The sequence below is a fragment of the Salvia splendens genome, chromosome 19 (assembly GCF_004379255.2).
Source record: "Salvia splendens isolate huo1 chromosome 19, SspV2, whole genome shotgun sequence".
NCBI lineage: Eukaryota > Viridiplantae > Streptophyta > Magnoliopsida > Lamiales > Lamiaceae > Salvia > Salvia splendens.
In genome coordinates, this window is record NC_056050.1 from 6,109,356 (window position 1) to 6,123,856 (window position 14,501).

The 14,501-nt window shown below is 34.6% G+C and overlaps 1 protein-coding gene across 1 annotated transcript; it reads right to left on the reverse strand.

The window, feature by feature from the left end:
* Positions 1–1,367: 1,367 nt before the first annotated feature.
* Positions 1,368–10,539, reverse strand: LOC121779710 (protein IQ-DOMAIN 32-like). The gene is made up of 6 exons (XM_042177091.1): positions 10,231–10,539; positions 4,774–5,400; positions 4,541–4,696; positions 4,148–4,228; positions 2,446–4,027; positions 1,368–1,731 (listed from the first exon to the last, which is right to left on the reverse strand). The coding sequence occupies exons 1-6, from the start codon at positions 10,312–10,314 to the stop codon at positions 1,712–1,714; spliced, it is 2,550 nt and encodes an 849-aa protein (XP_042033025.1). The 5' UTR covers positions 10,315–10,539; the 3' UTR covers positions 1,368–1,711.
* Positions 10,540–14,501: the final 3,962 nt, after the last annotated feature.

The following is a 14,501-nucleotide window of genomic DNA, read 5'->3' on the forward strand; positions in this document are numbered from 1 at the left end:
TTAAAAATGTTAACACAATGACATTAAAATGTCAACACATAATATCAACACATTATATTGAAATGTCAACAAAATTATGTGTTGACATTTTAATGTTATCATGTTGATATTTTTAATACACTGCGTTGATGAGTTAAAAGAGTTAACAACTTAAGAAAGTTAGCAATTGATCACACCTGTCTCTAAAAGCATGAACTTTTGTCAAATTCTGATATTTCTCATGAGCTTAATTATTGGTAGTATACAATATTGTGAATTATAGTGCTAGTATTTTGTTTGTTACTATTTCAGAACCTATAACGCAAATAAGATATCTTCGGCGAAAAACTTATTTTACGTGGGTAAACGTGAAATATTTATGATATTTTAGACCACTTTTTAAGTTCATGGCAAGTAGAATAAAAAGCCATATAAAAAATTATGTTGATTTAGTAGTGCCAATTAAGATAAAAAAAATGCATGTAAATTAGTTGGATATAGTGGTTGAACTGCCGTGAAAAATAAAAAACAAATGTAAAGTTTGTGATATTTTAGATCAATTCTCAAGTTCTTGAAAATACCAAAATTTGTCCAAAGTTTATGAATTTAAGGAACAATATCCCTAAATTTAAAGATGATAATAAAAAAGATAATTGTAAAATATCTTGACTATATTCATCTCATTAGTATTTATTTAAGAGTGAGCAAAATACACATTTTTAATAGTATAAATATATCAAACATATACTATTGTTTTGGTTTATACTCCATTCTTCCCATAACAGAAGTCCTATTTGGTTTGGGCATGATTTTTAAGAAATATAAAGTAAAGTGAATAGAATGTGGGATCGACTTATTTATATATTAGTTTTATAATAAAATGTGAGTGAAATAAGTTGGTGAAATGTGGGGCTACTTACCATTTATGGTAAAAGTGTACATATTTACGTTCAATCATTCCCGGGGCTTTCACTTCGACACGTCTTCGCTCGTGAGAGCTTAGAGTAAATAGAACTCTTATTGTAGGGCGAACGTAAATGACAAAATAAGACTCTTATCGTGGGACAGATGAAGTATTAATGAGTTTTGTTGGATCTTATGTGAGGGTTTATATTTAATAATTTCCAGAGGGGCTGACCTGACCCAGATTTCTTCAATTAAATCTTGCTGGATATAGGGTGAGGATGCAGAAACAAGGTTTTGATAATCTCAAAATGCGATGAAGTTAGGGGCACCACACCGTATGTTTGTTTTTCTAGTTAGGTGTGTCATCTCCTCCGTCCTCAATTATCATATTGAGCCATATAACTCTGGGAGTGTTTTGAGAGAAAAAGACAGTAGTTTATACGTGCCACGTTCTGATAGATCAATTCATTACAACTGGTAAATAACAGTATAGACCAGTAGAAAATAATATTATAGAAAATCAAGCCAAATAAATAAACAGCGTCGCCCAAACCTATTACTCCACAAGTTTTTGGCAAGAAAAAAAAGAAAGAAAACAGAAGTGAAAGAAAATCAGAAAAAAGGCAAATCAAAGAAAGAGAAACAGCAATCTGGTAAGTTACATGTAATCTCAGTGTCTCTATCTCTCTCCAGTTGGGATTATTACAAACCTATATATTCTTCACAGTGTGCATCCAAACAAAGTAACAGATCTCTCAAAGCAACCCAAGTTAAAGATAGTTATTGGACAGGTCCGACATATCCCCATCAGCCAAAATATCTGAATTCACCGTCGCCACTTCCGATCTGAAATATAAGCACGAGGCATTCTAAAATTAGTTAAATGCGAGAACACAACTTCTAAGCATAATCATAAAATATGTTAAAGAATGAAACAGAAATGCAGAATGATAACAAGCATATGAGCGTGCATGATCTGTAATCTGGAAGCTGCAAACAAATCAATGTATATAGTATGACAACCCAAGACTTTCTTTCTCTGCATATGGGTCTGCACTAACACCCTCAGATCCAGCCCATGTAACAACCAAGTCATGAATGTTTCAGCAATCAACCTCATTAAACATATTTGCTGATCCACAGATGAATCACAGGCATGGATACGCATGGATACAATGAGTAGTCCAATATTTTTTCACATTGTAATCAACCAGGGACCAACATCCATGAGTGAAAAGATATCACTAAATTGCATGTGGAAAATGTTGCTGGTGTTCAATGAGTGTCTTATCAGTAATCATGAGCCTTCTTTCATGCTAAGGAATATCTTAAGAGGAATATAATATGCTACTAAGCTTGTGTGTGGATCGTATCAGAGATAAACAAAGAAAAAGGCAAATTAAGATCTAGCTCTAGGTTGTTCACTTAATAAGTTTCAAATATGACAATCTAATGAGACCTGAGAATGCTTTCCAGCCTGAGGGAAACTGGTATGGTGATTGGCATTAATATCAACAAGGCATATAAAATAGAAAAATCACGAGAAAGTTAATAATCTACCTTGAGGAGAATGGCTTGCATTTCCCTTTGTGTTCTGTTGTGTTTGTGACAGTGAACGATGAATACGAGGAGATCCTTGCCTTTCATCAGTACCAGGTAGTGAGTGTCTCTTCTTTATGTAGATTTCCTTGCCATGGACATCAGGACTTGATCTTGGAGAGCCATTTGCTGTAGTCTTGGCTCTTGCAGATTCAGTCGCTTGCATGTAGCTTGGCAGAGAATTCCTGCTACTACTATCTCTTGGATCCTGCTCCTTATGATCGGGTTTTGCTGAACCAGAGGAGTTTCGCCTCTTTCCTGATTTATGCTCCTGTAACTGGTCCAAGCTACTTCTAGAAGCAGAGTCTGGAGTATGATTGGAGGCCTTTTTATCATCTAATGAAGGCTTACTCTTGCGATTAGACTGACTTTTTTCACCTTTATTTTTTTTCCTTTTGACAGACCCTTGGCTGGAAGGTGTTGCAACAAGTTCAGGGGTTGCTTCATTTTTTCTGGGAGAAGCTTCAGATGATAATGTATTCAACTGGTGGCTTGTTTCAGATTCTGGCTTTACCTCTTGATGGCTCAGATCCGCTGGCTTATCCAGCTGTGGTGTATTTGCAGGTATGCAAGAATTATGAGATTCACCAGAAACTGAGTCAACACTTTCATTCCTTTCCAACTTAGTTTTGCTATTACATGAAGGAACAGCATAAGTTGCATCTGAAACTTTAGTTTTTGTTTCACTTTCATTGGCTCCAACTTCTTCAGCCCTATCTGGTGAATCTAGGATCAAAGAAGTGGAAAGTTCAGTCCCACACTCAGAGCTACCTATTTGAACTGTGGAAGCATTGAAAGTGAGGTTGCCAACTAATCCACTGTCTTTGTCCCCAGACCTGAATAGTTGATCTTGATTTGCAGAAGAAACCTTGTCCAAACTAGATTCAACTCCAGGATCCTGACCTGAGGAAGTGTCTAATTTTGCAGATGGGGCAGCCAAGCTCAGTTCTTCAAATTTAGACTGTGCAGCAATGAAAGCAGGATTAATTGCCTTTCTTGAAATAAGTTTCACCTCTGTTTCAGGTTGCATGCTGGAAAACTTTTCGCAATCAGGTGCTTCCTGAGCAATTCCTGTTTCCTCTTTTTTGAGAAAATAATCCACCTCCATCACCTCATTTTGTACTTCCTCATTTTGTGACTCTTCCATAACATCAACCAAATCTGTATTTTTTATCTCAGCGGGAGAAGATTCTTGTATCTCACATTTTGGATCTGATTGATCACTATTATGCAGATGGACGTCTAAGACGCTTGCATCATATTTTGTCATCTTGTTATCATTGGAAACATCATCTGATGCATTCAAACAAGATTCAGAATCTGCTGACAAAGGAATTATTTGAACTGAAGGGTACTCTTCGTTGCGACCAGGATGTCCAAGATTATCCTTTTCTTGCTCCACCACTGCTTCAGTCTCATGTGTCTCTTCAATGCTCACTGATGAAACAGACATCCATCTCTCCAGCCATGTCCAAGCTGAGTCAGATTTTGAGGGGTCACACTTGATGTTCGTAGATTTGGTCCTTGGTGAAGCTTCCATGAGCTTGAATCAAAATTCAGTAAGCAAGTCAAGGTCTAAATAAACTAACTCTGTTCTATGGAATGAAAACTAAAAATAAACATTTCAATTACAACAAGCAGTCTATCAGAAACATTCATTCACCTGACGAGCAAAGGCATTACTAAGTAGCTTCTCAATGGATACGTAAGTGTGTGGCTGACTTGCTTTGGCTTCTTTCTTATTCTGAAAATGAAAGAATGATCGGAAGTTAAAATAAAACATTGTAGGAAAAATAGGGATGAAGATCAAACTATTTAGTCCATGTTCTATATATAGATAGATCATAAGACTGCTTATAGTTAGAGGAAGATTTGTTCCGACTCCACACTTGCAGTAAGTACACGGCCTCTATTCCAACTACAGATTGGTTGAAATTTAAACCGCTTAGGGTTTTTAGGTTTTCCTGGATGAGCAGCCTAATAACAGTGGAAACAAGGGGCAGTGAAATATGGAAAGCTAATTAAATTGTTACCAATGAGTCCGATCATTATTAACCTGTAAACGGGCATGGCGTTCTCTAACAAGAGCTTGCATTTTAATGATGGCTTGTACACACCGAAGAGTTCCCACTGCATGGCTGCGAACTATGTGTCCTCTGACAACAGCTTGCAATTTGGTTGCACTTTTTTGCTTCAACAGATCTTGTCGAGCCTGGTAAGACAAAACAATAATGATGCATAACTATGACTCATTAACTTAGAATGTAATACAAGAACACGGTGGCATACCAGCAGCCCCCTAACAGCAGTCTGGATTAAAATAATACGGTGCTCATCAGGAGGTGCATCTGCTCCCAAGTCATTCTCTCTGGATGCTTGACTGACAAGGCAAGGCAACTCAATCCTCTCTTCTTTCTGCAGAATTTCAGTAGTCTTCTGTTCTTTTTGCACAATTTCTGCGGTCTTCTCTTCTTTCTGCAGAACATCTGTGGCCGCCCTCTCTTCTTCCTGCAGAATTTCTATGGTCTTCTCTTCTTTCTGCTCAGTTTCTGTGGTGTCCTCTTCTTTCTCTTCTTTCTGAAGAATTTCTCTAGTATTCTCTTCTTTCTGCAGAATATCTGTGGACTTCTCTTCTTTCTGAAGAATTTCTTTAGTATTCTCTTCTGTCTGAAGAATTTCTCTAGTAATCTCTTCTTTCTGATGAACTACTGTGGTCTTTTCTTCTTTCTGCTGAACGTCTGTGGTCTTCTCTGTAATAGTCAGATCAGGCTGCACTTGGCAGTTGACAGAAATAGATTCTTGACTTTCCTTGTTGGTCAATGCAGGTGCTTCTGATGTAACACTGTTACTCAGCACACGATGTCTTGCAGATCTCTTCCGGAAACTCCACCCACGCCTATCACTAGAGGCCTTGCTCTGTAAATAAGTTAAAAATAACATTAAGAGGAATGAAACAACATAGACATTTTCTCAAAACTTGATGTTCAGTGTCCAAGCTCCCAAATCCCAAATCAGAGAAAGCTTCACAAGATCATAACTAGCTAGCAAGGGCACTCGTACAAGTAACCATTATAATAACAGAATTAACTTTATATTGTTGATGGAAACATTGTATGATAGAACTGCAACAAAAACCAGATATATTTCCTGACCAATGTTATACACAAGAAATGATAAAAAGAAACTAATTACACTTGTGAAATCGCAATCATGGTTTTTAATATAATAAATATACTACAGAGTATCGACGCAGGTTGGGGAGGGGGGAAGAGGTCTGTATCTACAATTTTAACTAAAAAATTATCCACCCGTACAAATATATGGGGCTCAAACAGTGCCAATGTTTTTTACTACATTTTGTGGAATAGAGTTACTAAAAGTAATAGAAAACTTTCTGGAAATGAGAATTTATCTCGGAAAAAAAATTGCGAGCAGATAACAGAGAGGACAAATACTATAGAGAGAAAACTGCATGCTGCAACTATACGACACCAAGATAAAACACACCAGAACTATGTTTATGGTTACCACACTTACATTTATTTAAATTTCATAAGAGGAACATAAAATCTTAATTATCTCAGAAAGAAAATTGGCAAAGCAACCTTATGCCTTCAGTCCAGCACACAAAGCAGGTCACTATTGTCCTGTTGCCAAGATAAGCATCAATCAAGTAAAACATGTTTAACATTTAGTTGATGTTGTGTGTCTGGGTTTCAAATTCTTAGAGGTTGCGATCAAAATGAAAATTCCATTGTATTAGGACTAGGAATCATCAGAAAATTTGAAGTAACAAGTAAATTAATGAATTAATCAGTGCAGTATGAAATCGAGATAGCTTTCTACACACTATACAGAATTCCTTGTCCCCTTTGAAACTTTACTCTCCTTAAAAGTATCTTCCTAGTTTCATATCTAAACAATAAAATTCATAAACATGAGAAGAAAGTATCATTACACTTCCTAAAGTCAGTAGCCAGGTTTTGTTTGTGCATTTTTTTACTTGACCAAAACAAATCCAACGATGATCAAAATTTAGGTCGAGTGCAGATTTGAACATCTTTTCACAATAAGGCTTTAGAAATATAGTAAGTACAAAATAAATAAGGAGTAGATAGATTTCAACACAATATATAATATATAACCTTTGAACATAACAAGCCCTTACAAAGTCAGAGGTGAATGAAGAGCATTTCCAAAATAAACAAAAGGCACATCCCCTGTTGTTACAGGTGGCATATTTTTAATTGCTCACTTCTTCCAACTGGAAACTAGGAGTGTGGCAATCATTCAACAGATATTGCAGTACAGTTATATTACCAATTAATTTCATTTCTAACTGCCTTTTAAGCCAAGTGTACTCAGTGACTAGAGGGGGCTACATACTATAGCATCTAAAGCGGGCAAAGATGTAGTTTCAGCCAGAACAGCATCAGCTTTGCGAGAGAAAATACTACTCCCTCCGTTTCCTAAAAATAGAAACACTTTCTTTCTTGGCTCATTTCCTAAAAATAGAAACACTTTCTTTCTCTTTCTATCACTTACTTTACTCATTTTTTCTGTTCCTCTCTCTTACTTTACCAATATACATTAAAACCCATGCCGTTTCCAAAGTTCCTATTTTTAGGAAACGGATGGAGTACATTTTTGCATTAGAGTACCACCTAACATCTAATATTAAAAGTGGAAGTTGGTCAGTACTTTCATGCCTTCTGCAGAAATACACCATAGAAATAGATATAAATGTGCAGTAGATTGTACTCCCCCGTCCGCGAATAGGAGTTTCATTTCTTTATGGCACGAGTTTTAAGAAATATTAAGAAAAGTAGGTGGAAGAAAGTTAGTGGAATATGGGTCCCACTTATATATATTAGTTTTAAATGATATGTGGGTGGAATGAGTTAGTGGAATGTGGGGCCTCTTGACCATTTATAGTAATTATGAACCGGGCCTCCTATTCGTAGATGGACCAAAATGGAAAAACGGGACTCCTATTCGCAGACCGCAGACGGAGGGAGTATATGCATTAATTATTTGTCTTGTTTGGTTATATTCAATTTGATGATTGATTGTGGCCATTTTGGGATCATGTATTAACTAATTTAATGAATCGCATTAATGTTGGCAGTCGTTACTTCGGTTACGATGGAGTATAGTAGTGGAGGAAACTATCATTTATCATTTCCTTAATGATTTGCTCTATGCATTTATGTAGGAGACTATTATATATTTATGCTTGGAGCCTTGGATGTTTAATGAGCACACTAGAATATTTTATGCATTTGAATGGCATTGGAAGGCTTTCCACAAAGGAAAGAAGATCTTCTTTTCTTTGACAAATTAATTTAATAGGCATTAATGTAGGCAACCATTACTTCGGTTACAAGTAGTGGTCGTCGGTTACCACTTACCACAGAGTGGAGCAGTGGAGGAAACTATTATTTACCATTCATTTATGTTTTTTGCGCAGTTCCTTTTGGTCACGAGAATTAAGGAATTGATGTATAAAGGTTAAGTGGAGAGAGAATAAAGTATGAAAGAGAATAAAGTGTGAAGTAGCATAAAGTGGAAAAGAGAATAAGAGAGTTAACATAGGGGAGAAAATAATGTTTTTGCCAAAAAATGGTGCAAGTAGCTTGGGATGGTCCAAAATGGAATATTGTGCAAGTACCTTGGGAAGGAGGGAGTATTTGTGTTGGGATGTTTGATGAGCGCACCAAAATATCTTATGTATTGAACGACATTGTCAAGGCTTTCCGTAAAGGAAAAGGGGATCTTCTTTTGAAGGAATTAGTATCTTTTATTTCAACCGTATTTTCCATTTCATTTTTAAAGTGTTCGATGAGTTTCCGTTAGTTTTTTTGTCTAACAAATTGGCTCCAAGAACGTGAAATGAAATGACTACACACACGAAAGGTTGTGCCGAGGCGTTAGAAAAAGCGATGGAAGATAACAATACTCGTACGGAATAAATAGAGGCCTACATGGAAGAGCAAAATTCTTGTATGGATGCTATGAATGCCTAAAACAAGACTCAATTCAAAAATACTAGTAGACTCTTGGCCACTACATGTGGTGAGGATTTGTCTCTGAAGTGTTTGACCACTCAGAATGAGCCAACCAGGGAAAACAATCCCCTGATTCTGGTAGCAGCAGCACCAGAACCATTTGCTTCATTCAACTCCGGTGTTTGTCCAACTTTGTGGCTTCGTCCAGATCTCATTCCAAGCCCTGCTCGCAACAGCACCACTGTCCCTACCTCCTGTTTACGTGGCAGCGTCTGCTGCTCGTTTCAAGTCAACGATCTTATTAGTTTCTATGCATGAACTTGTTATCGATTTTACTTCTCTTCCGTAGCTAGTTCTTGCTCCAGCAGGAACGACTGTTGTTTCCTTTCCATCATCGGCAAGACACTCCAGCTCCGCGCCTGCTCCTGCGCCAGCGTGTCGTTCCAGTGGTCGCTACACTCCAATCTGTACTCAAGCATCCGTTCCTTCATGTTCTTGGGCCTCTTCATTTATGCTTTCATACTCGTGTTTGTAAACTTGAGTATGAGCCTCCACCAATCCATGCTAAGTGTTTAGGTTTCAGACCCAGCCTTGAGGACAAGGCTATTTAAACAAAGGTGCAATTGATACACATTAATTTTGGCAATTGTTACTTCAGTTACAAGTAGTGGCCGTCGGTTATGGTGGAGCAGAGTAGTGGAGGAGACTATCATTTATCATTTCATGTATTATTTCCTCAATGATCTTCTTTATGCATTTATGTAGTAGATTTATATATTTATGCCTGAATATTTTATGAGCACACCAGAATATCTTATGTATTGAACGACATTGTCGAGGCTTTCCATGAAGGAAAGAGGGTCTTTTTTTGAAGGTGTTATCTTTTATTCCAATTGTATTTTCTGTTTCATTTCCAAAGTGTTCGATAAGTTTCCATGCGCTTCTTTTCTTTAACATTCTATAAACATTCCCAGTAGTACTCAAAAGAACTAACCATTAAACAACATGGATTGGACTAAGAAAATCAGCTTAATGCGGCCAAGATTAAGAAAAGAATCCAAAGATATCATTCCTAATGCTTATGAAACTCTATGATTGGTGAAAGTACTAGAACTGAATTTTAGCATTAAAGACACATGTTTTGATAGCTCGTAAGCTACGAAAAGCAACAAATGACTAAGCCACCACAACTGGATTTGCATTACTTGAAACAAGTGAACCAACAAGCATCATACAATAGCATTGAAGTGATCTCTGTCTATAAAAAGGCAAGAGTGGAAAAGGAGGCAAGCAATAACTAATAAGACTCCTATGGAAAATAGATAATGAACCTGATCAACAATTTATAAAAAGGAATTTTGCTGCACCGATTCAGTTAGAGTTCAACCAAATCAACTACCTATACTCGCGAATGCATCTACTTTAAAGATGAAATTTTCCAATTCAATTTCAATGTGTATAGCAAGCACAAGGAATTTTAAATCCATCACGGCCTCTGTCATAGTCCGAGCAGTAAACTGACAAAAGATGAGAGAAAACAAAGCATATTCATACTAAACACACGTTAATCGATATCCAATTTCACGAATTCAAAATGTGAGCTACTAAACCAGATGAACTACTGATACTAAACGGATATATTTCAGATTCAGGCACAACTGGAGACAAAGCATAAGTAAAATTCTCGATAAAAAGCAATTTGTTCAAAATCAAATTAATAAACCAATAGCATATATACTTCGGGAGTATGGAGATCGTCATGGTCGACAGAATCGCCGCCGCAGCCGATGATCCTGAAACACGCCGGAGTTGATTTTCCCATACCGCTCTCTCACTTACTCAATCCTTGTGTGATCTCACTGACGCTCTCTCTCTCTCTAGAAATGATGGTGTGCTCTTGTTTTATCTATGAGTGACAGACAGGCTAACTCAGCAAATGCTGTATAATAAATGTGTTTATTGTACATTGCGTTGCTTAACTTGTACTCCCCCAATTAGCCATAACCGAAATGATTCTTTGACATTAATATAGAGAATTAAGTCGATAGAAAATAAAGTACTAGTAATAAAAATATGTAAAATTAATCGATAAGTATATTTTTATTTGGGAGGGAGTAATAATTTTATTGGAGTTGCAGCTTTTGAAAAAGGGATACGAACATGGACGTCAACATCTTCCCTTAGATCTAATCACTTTGATTTGGATTCGATTGAATTATTCAAACCGCTGTTACATCTACGATATATCCGTTGGGATTAATATTTGGATTTCTTTTTTTTTATACGTATATTCTTTGGCTTTATTTTGTTTTTTTTCTTTTTTTGAATAAAATGGAAGCTAGTATAACTGAATTCTAGTACGGCAAAAATATACACTATCGTTTTGGTGGGTGTTATGATTGGAGATTGCGATTGATTTGTTGTTTTCATTTTCTTTTCCATTTGGATGCCCTTACCAACATAACCAATGTATTACTATCATTTTGATAAAATATTTAGTACAGAGGAAAAATGTACAAAATTAATTAGTTAGTGGAGTAAATCTTCGAAGGTGGCACCTACACTTTCTTTTATACGACGATAAATGTTCTGAGGTGTATGACTTGTGATCTAATAAATGCAGAGAACTTTGAAAATGAGAATATGAATATCCACTCACAGTTTTCAGCATTTTATAATTAATGCCTATTATCTATGCATGTTGTATCAAATGATTGTCTCTCAATTTTAGAATATATATACTCACATTTTTCAGCCATTTATAATTAATGTTTACCTACCATTAATAATGCATCAAATGATTATGCACCATTTTAAGAAGAGTGATGCTAAATGGCCATAATGTGGCCAGCCAAGTGTTAATTTAGTTCATTTACATGTATAAAAAAATTAGAATTACTGATATAACTTATATGTGTGTGAATGGACTTGTGAGTTGATACTTATCTTTGAATTCCATTACGTAAAACACATTAATATCACGAATTAGTGTATACGTTGAGCAACAATCAAGAAATAACAGTAGTAATAAGTTGAGCAAAAACTACGAAAGATCAACACTAACATGTTGAGCAACATATAATGAAGATGATATAAAAGTAAAATCAAGTAGTATTAAACCAAAAATTTGAAAAAAAATCAATTTTTTTTTGTTTAATTAATTTATGGCTGGCCATAATGTGGCCGCATAGCATTATTCTTTTAAGAATATATATTGAAAATTTTCACCATTATATAATTAATGCATATATCTATAATAATATAATGCCTCAAATGATTATCAACCACTCATTTTAAAAGATACACCCTACTAAAATTTGAATTATACATGTGCATCGCCGGAAAATATAGGTCAATGGCAGTCTTTATTTATAAGACCGGACCAGCCGATTCCACCTAGCAACGTATTGTCTGAACCGATTTAGACATAAAAAATGCTAACATATCAGACCGCCTAAACCCAAAACCCGGCCTATGTAGCCATGGATCGAGATCTACTAAACCAATTTTTATAAAAATTTATATTTTATAAATTATTTATTCTTATTACTTAATTTACTTGATTCAATAAAACTAAATTAGGATTCACGAATCTATGAAAAAAGCGTATCTTCCTTTCCCCTCCTGCTTTATGTTAATTTTATGAGAAATTTGATGTTTGTGTGTCGAGATTGCGATGAGATTAGTTCGTGATATGTAACCTATATACTATAAAAAAGTTAGTGGAATATGAAGTTCATTATCAAAATAGTAAAAAGTAAATGTGAAGTTTATTGGTGTACGGACTAAAATGATAAAATGAGAAGTTTAATTATTGGTGGATGGAAGGAGTATTTTTTTGTTTAATGCCAAAATATAAGTCTATTCTCTACTCTCTCTTTACCAATCAAAAATAGAGATAACTTGATCTTTTAGTACTATTATGTTTTCAAATATTCTTACCAAATGAAGGGTTAACTTAATTTTTCTGCAGTTCAACGAGAGAATTATCATTGTCGACATAATTGCTAATCTCGTGTCATTATAGACATCTTGACCTGCTAGTTTATCATAGATAATGATACTAAATTACTAATTGATGATGATTATCTGTAACAGAAGCTGTGTTTTCTCTAAAATAAATTATGACAATTTGTCATTAATTTATCCAATTATTAAATTATTTAACACATAGGGAGAGAGTATATAGCACAAGAAGTGGGGCCTGTTCATACATTATCCATGTTGACATATCTAATTTAGTTAAATTTTAGAATGAGAATCAAGAACAAGGTTCATTTCATGTGCCGTCAGCTCAACTTACATCTCAAATTGAACAATATCACTTTTATATATAAAATATATAATTATTTTCCATTACACGTGGCTTAGTATTGCTAATATTGCACATGAAAAGTATAGGACAAAGAAAAGAATTTGAAGATTCCACCAAAACAAGTGAATGACATGTGATCTGATATGTCTCCAGCCATGTATTACCATTTACCACATGTGGTACAGATGAATACAGGTAATCCTCTCTTAATGATTGAAGATTAAATAAGTTATTAGTATATGTTACAATGATTAAGCTTTTTATTTATCTTTATTATTATTATTTTTAATTTAGAGTGTTTTAAAATTGGTATATGGACGTTTCCATAGTAATCCCAGCATCGAATGAATATCAGTAGTCTCTTACCTTCAAGAGAATTTTTGAAAGAGAACATGCATAATTCTAGACCATTTGTTATACAAAATGTAAACAATAGTCAAATTATAACTAGTATAAGCATGTTTAACATTGATATGTCCATTTATTAGTAAATATAAAAAAAAATAAAAGATATGGAGAAACAAAAGTTGGTGATAATTAACAATAATTAGTTCACTACAATAAATTCATCGACCCTCTTTCTCTATTCAGATAACATGATTATGACTTTAACTACCAAAATGGCTAGATAACCTTTTACTGCTAATCATAATGTTGAAAGTAATTCATTGATCATTAACAATAAAATTGATTTTCTGAACTCAATCATTATATGGATAAAAGAAATTAATTATACTAAACTAGTTAACGAGCTTAACTAATTAATAAATATAGAATAATCTTAAACACCAAAAATGAATTAAATTAAAATTGAGCCCAGAACACTGTAATTTGGAATTGGACGATAGATCAGTATTAATCACGATGATGATACTTCTCAATATTAACTATGTAGTTAAATTGAATTTGGGTCAGTTTAATTAAGCATAAGTGTATAAGGATAATATCTGTCCAAATCTCAAGAGAGGAGAATATAATAGAGTAATGCTAATGGAGACAAGACTCCCTTTTGATACATAAGGAAAGATGAAATAGAATGATTCATCTAGTTTGATAAAATGAGTTCATTAAGTGGAGTACTTGATAGTTTAATTTTAGGTAAACAAATTATGATAACGGTTGGACAACTTACACATAATTTAATGGTGAAGTGAGATTCTATCAATTAGTTGTATGACTTTTGTCTCCTTTTGCTTAATGATTTATCATATATGGCCTACCTCTTTATCTTTTTAGCCCTAAAGTCATGTGGTACATCAGAAACTCGAATAAATAATAAATAACTTGAAAGAAGATAAGAACATGCAAAGACACAAAGATGAAAAGAAGCAAAAGTCGAGAAACACACACACAATCCACCTTCCCCAATCCCCATTTAATATATTTATTAGAGGTAGAAAATCACGACAGATAAAATTGGTTACAAGCATTAAAAAATAAGATCGGATAACTGAGAGTAAAAATCGAATGGTCCGGACATATCTCTAACCAATCACAATTGCAGAAAGAGATAAAGGGGGAGAGAAGTGATTTCTACAATTATAATTAATTAGACACGCCAAGTAGAAATATGTCTAAACTATTGAATTTTTATCCTATAATGGACCTTAGTAATATTTTTACACAAATAAAAAACGTCTAAACTATTGATTTTTTATCCTATAATGGACCTTAGTAATATTTTTACACAAATA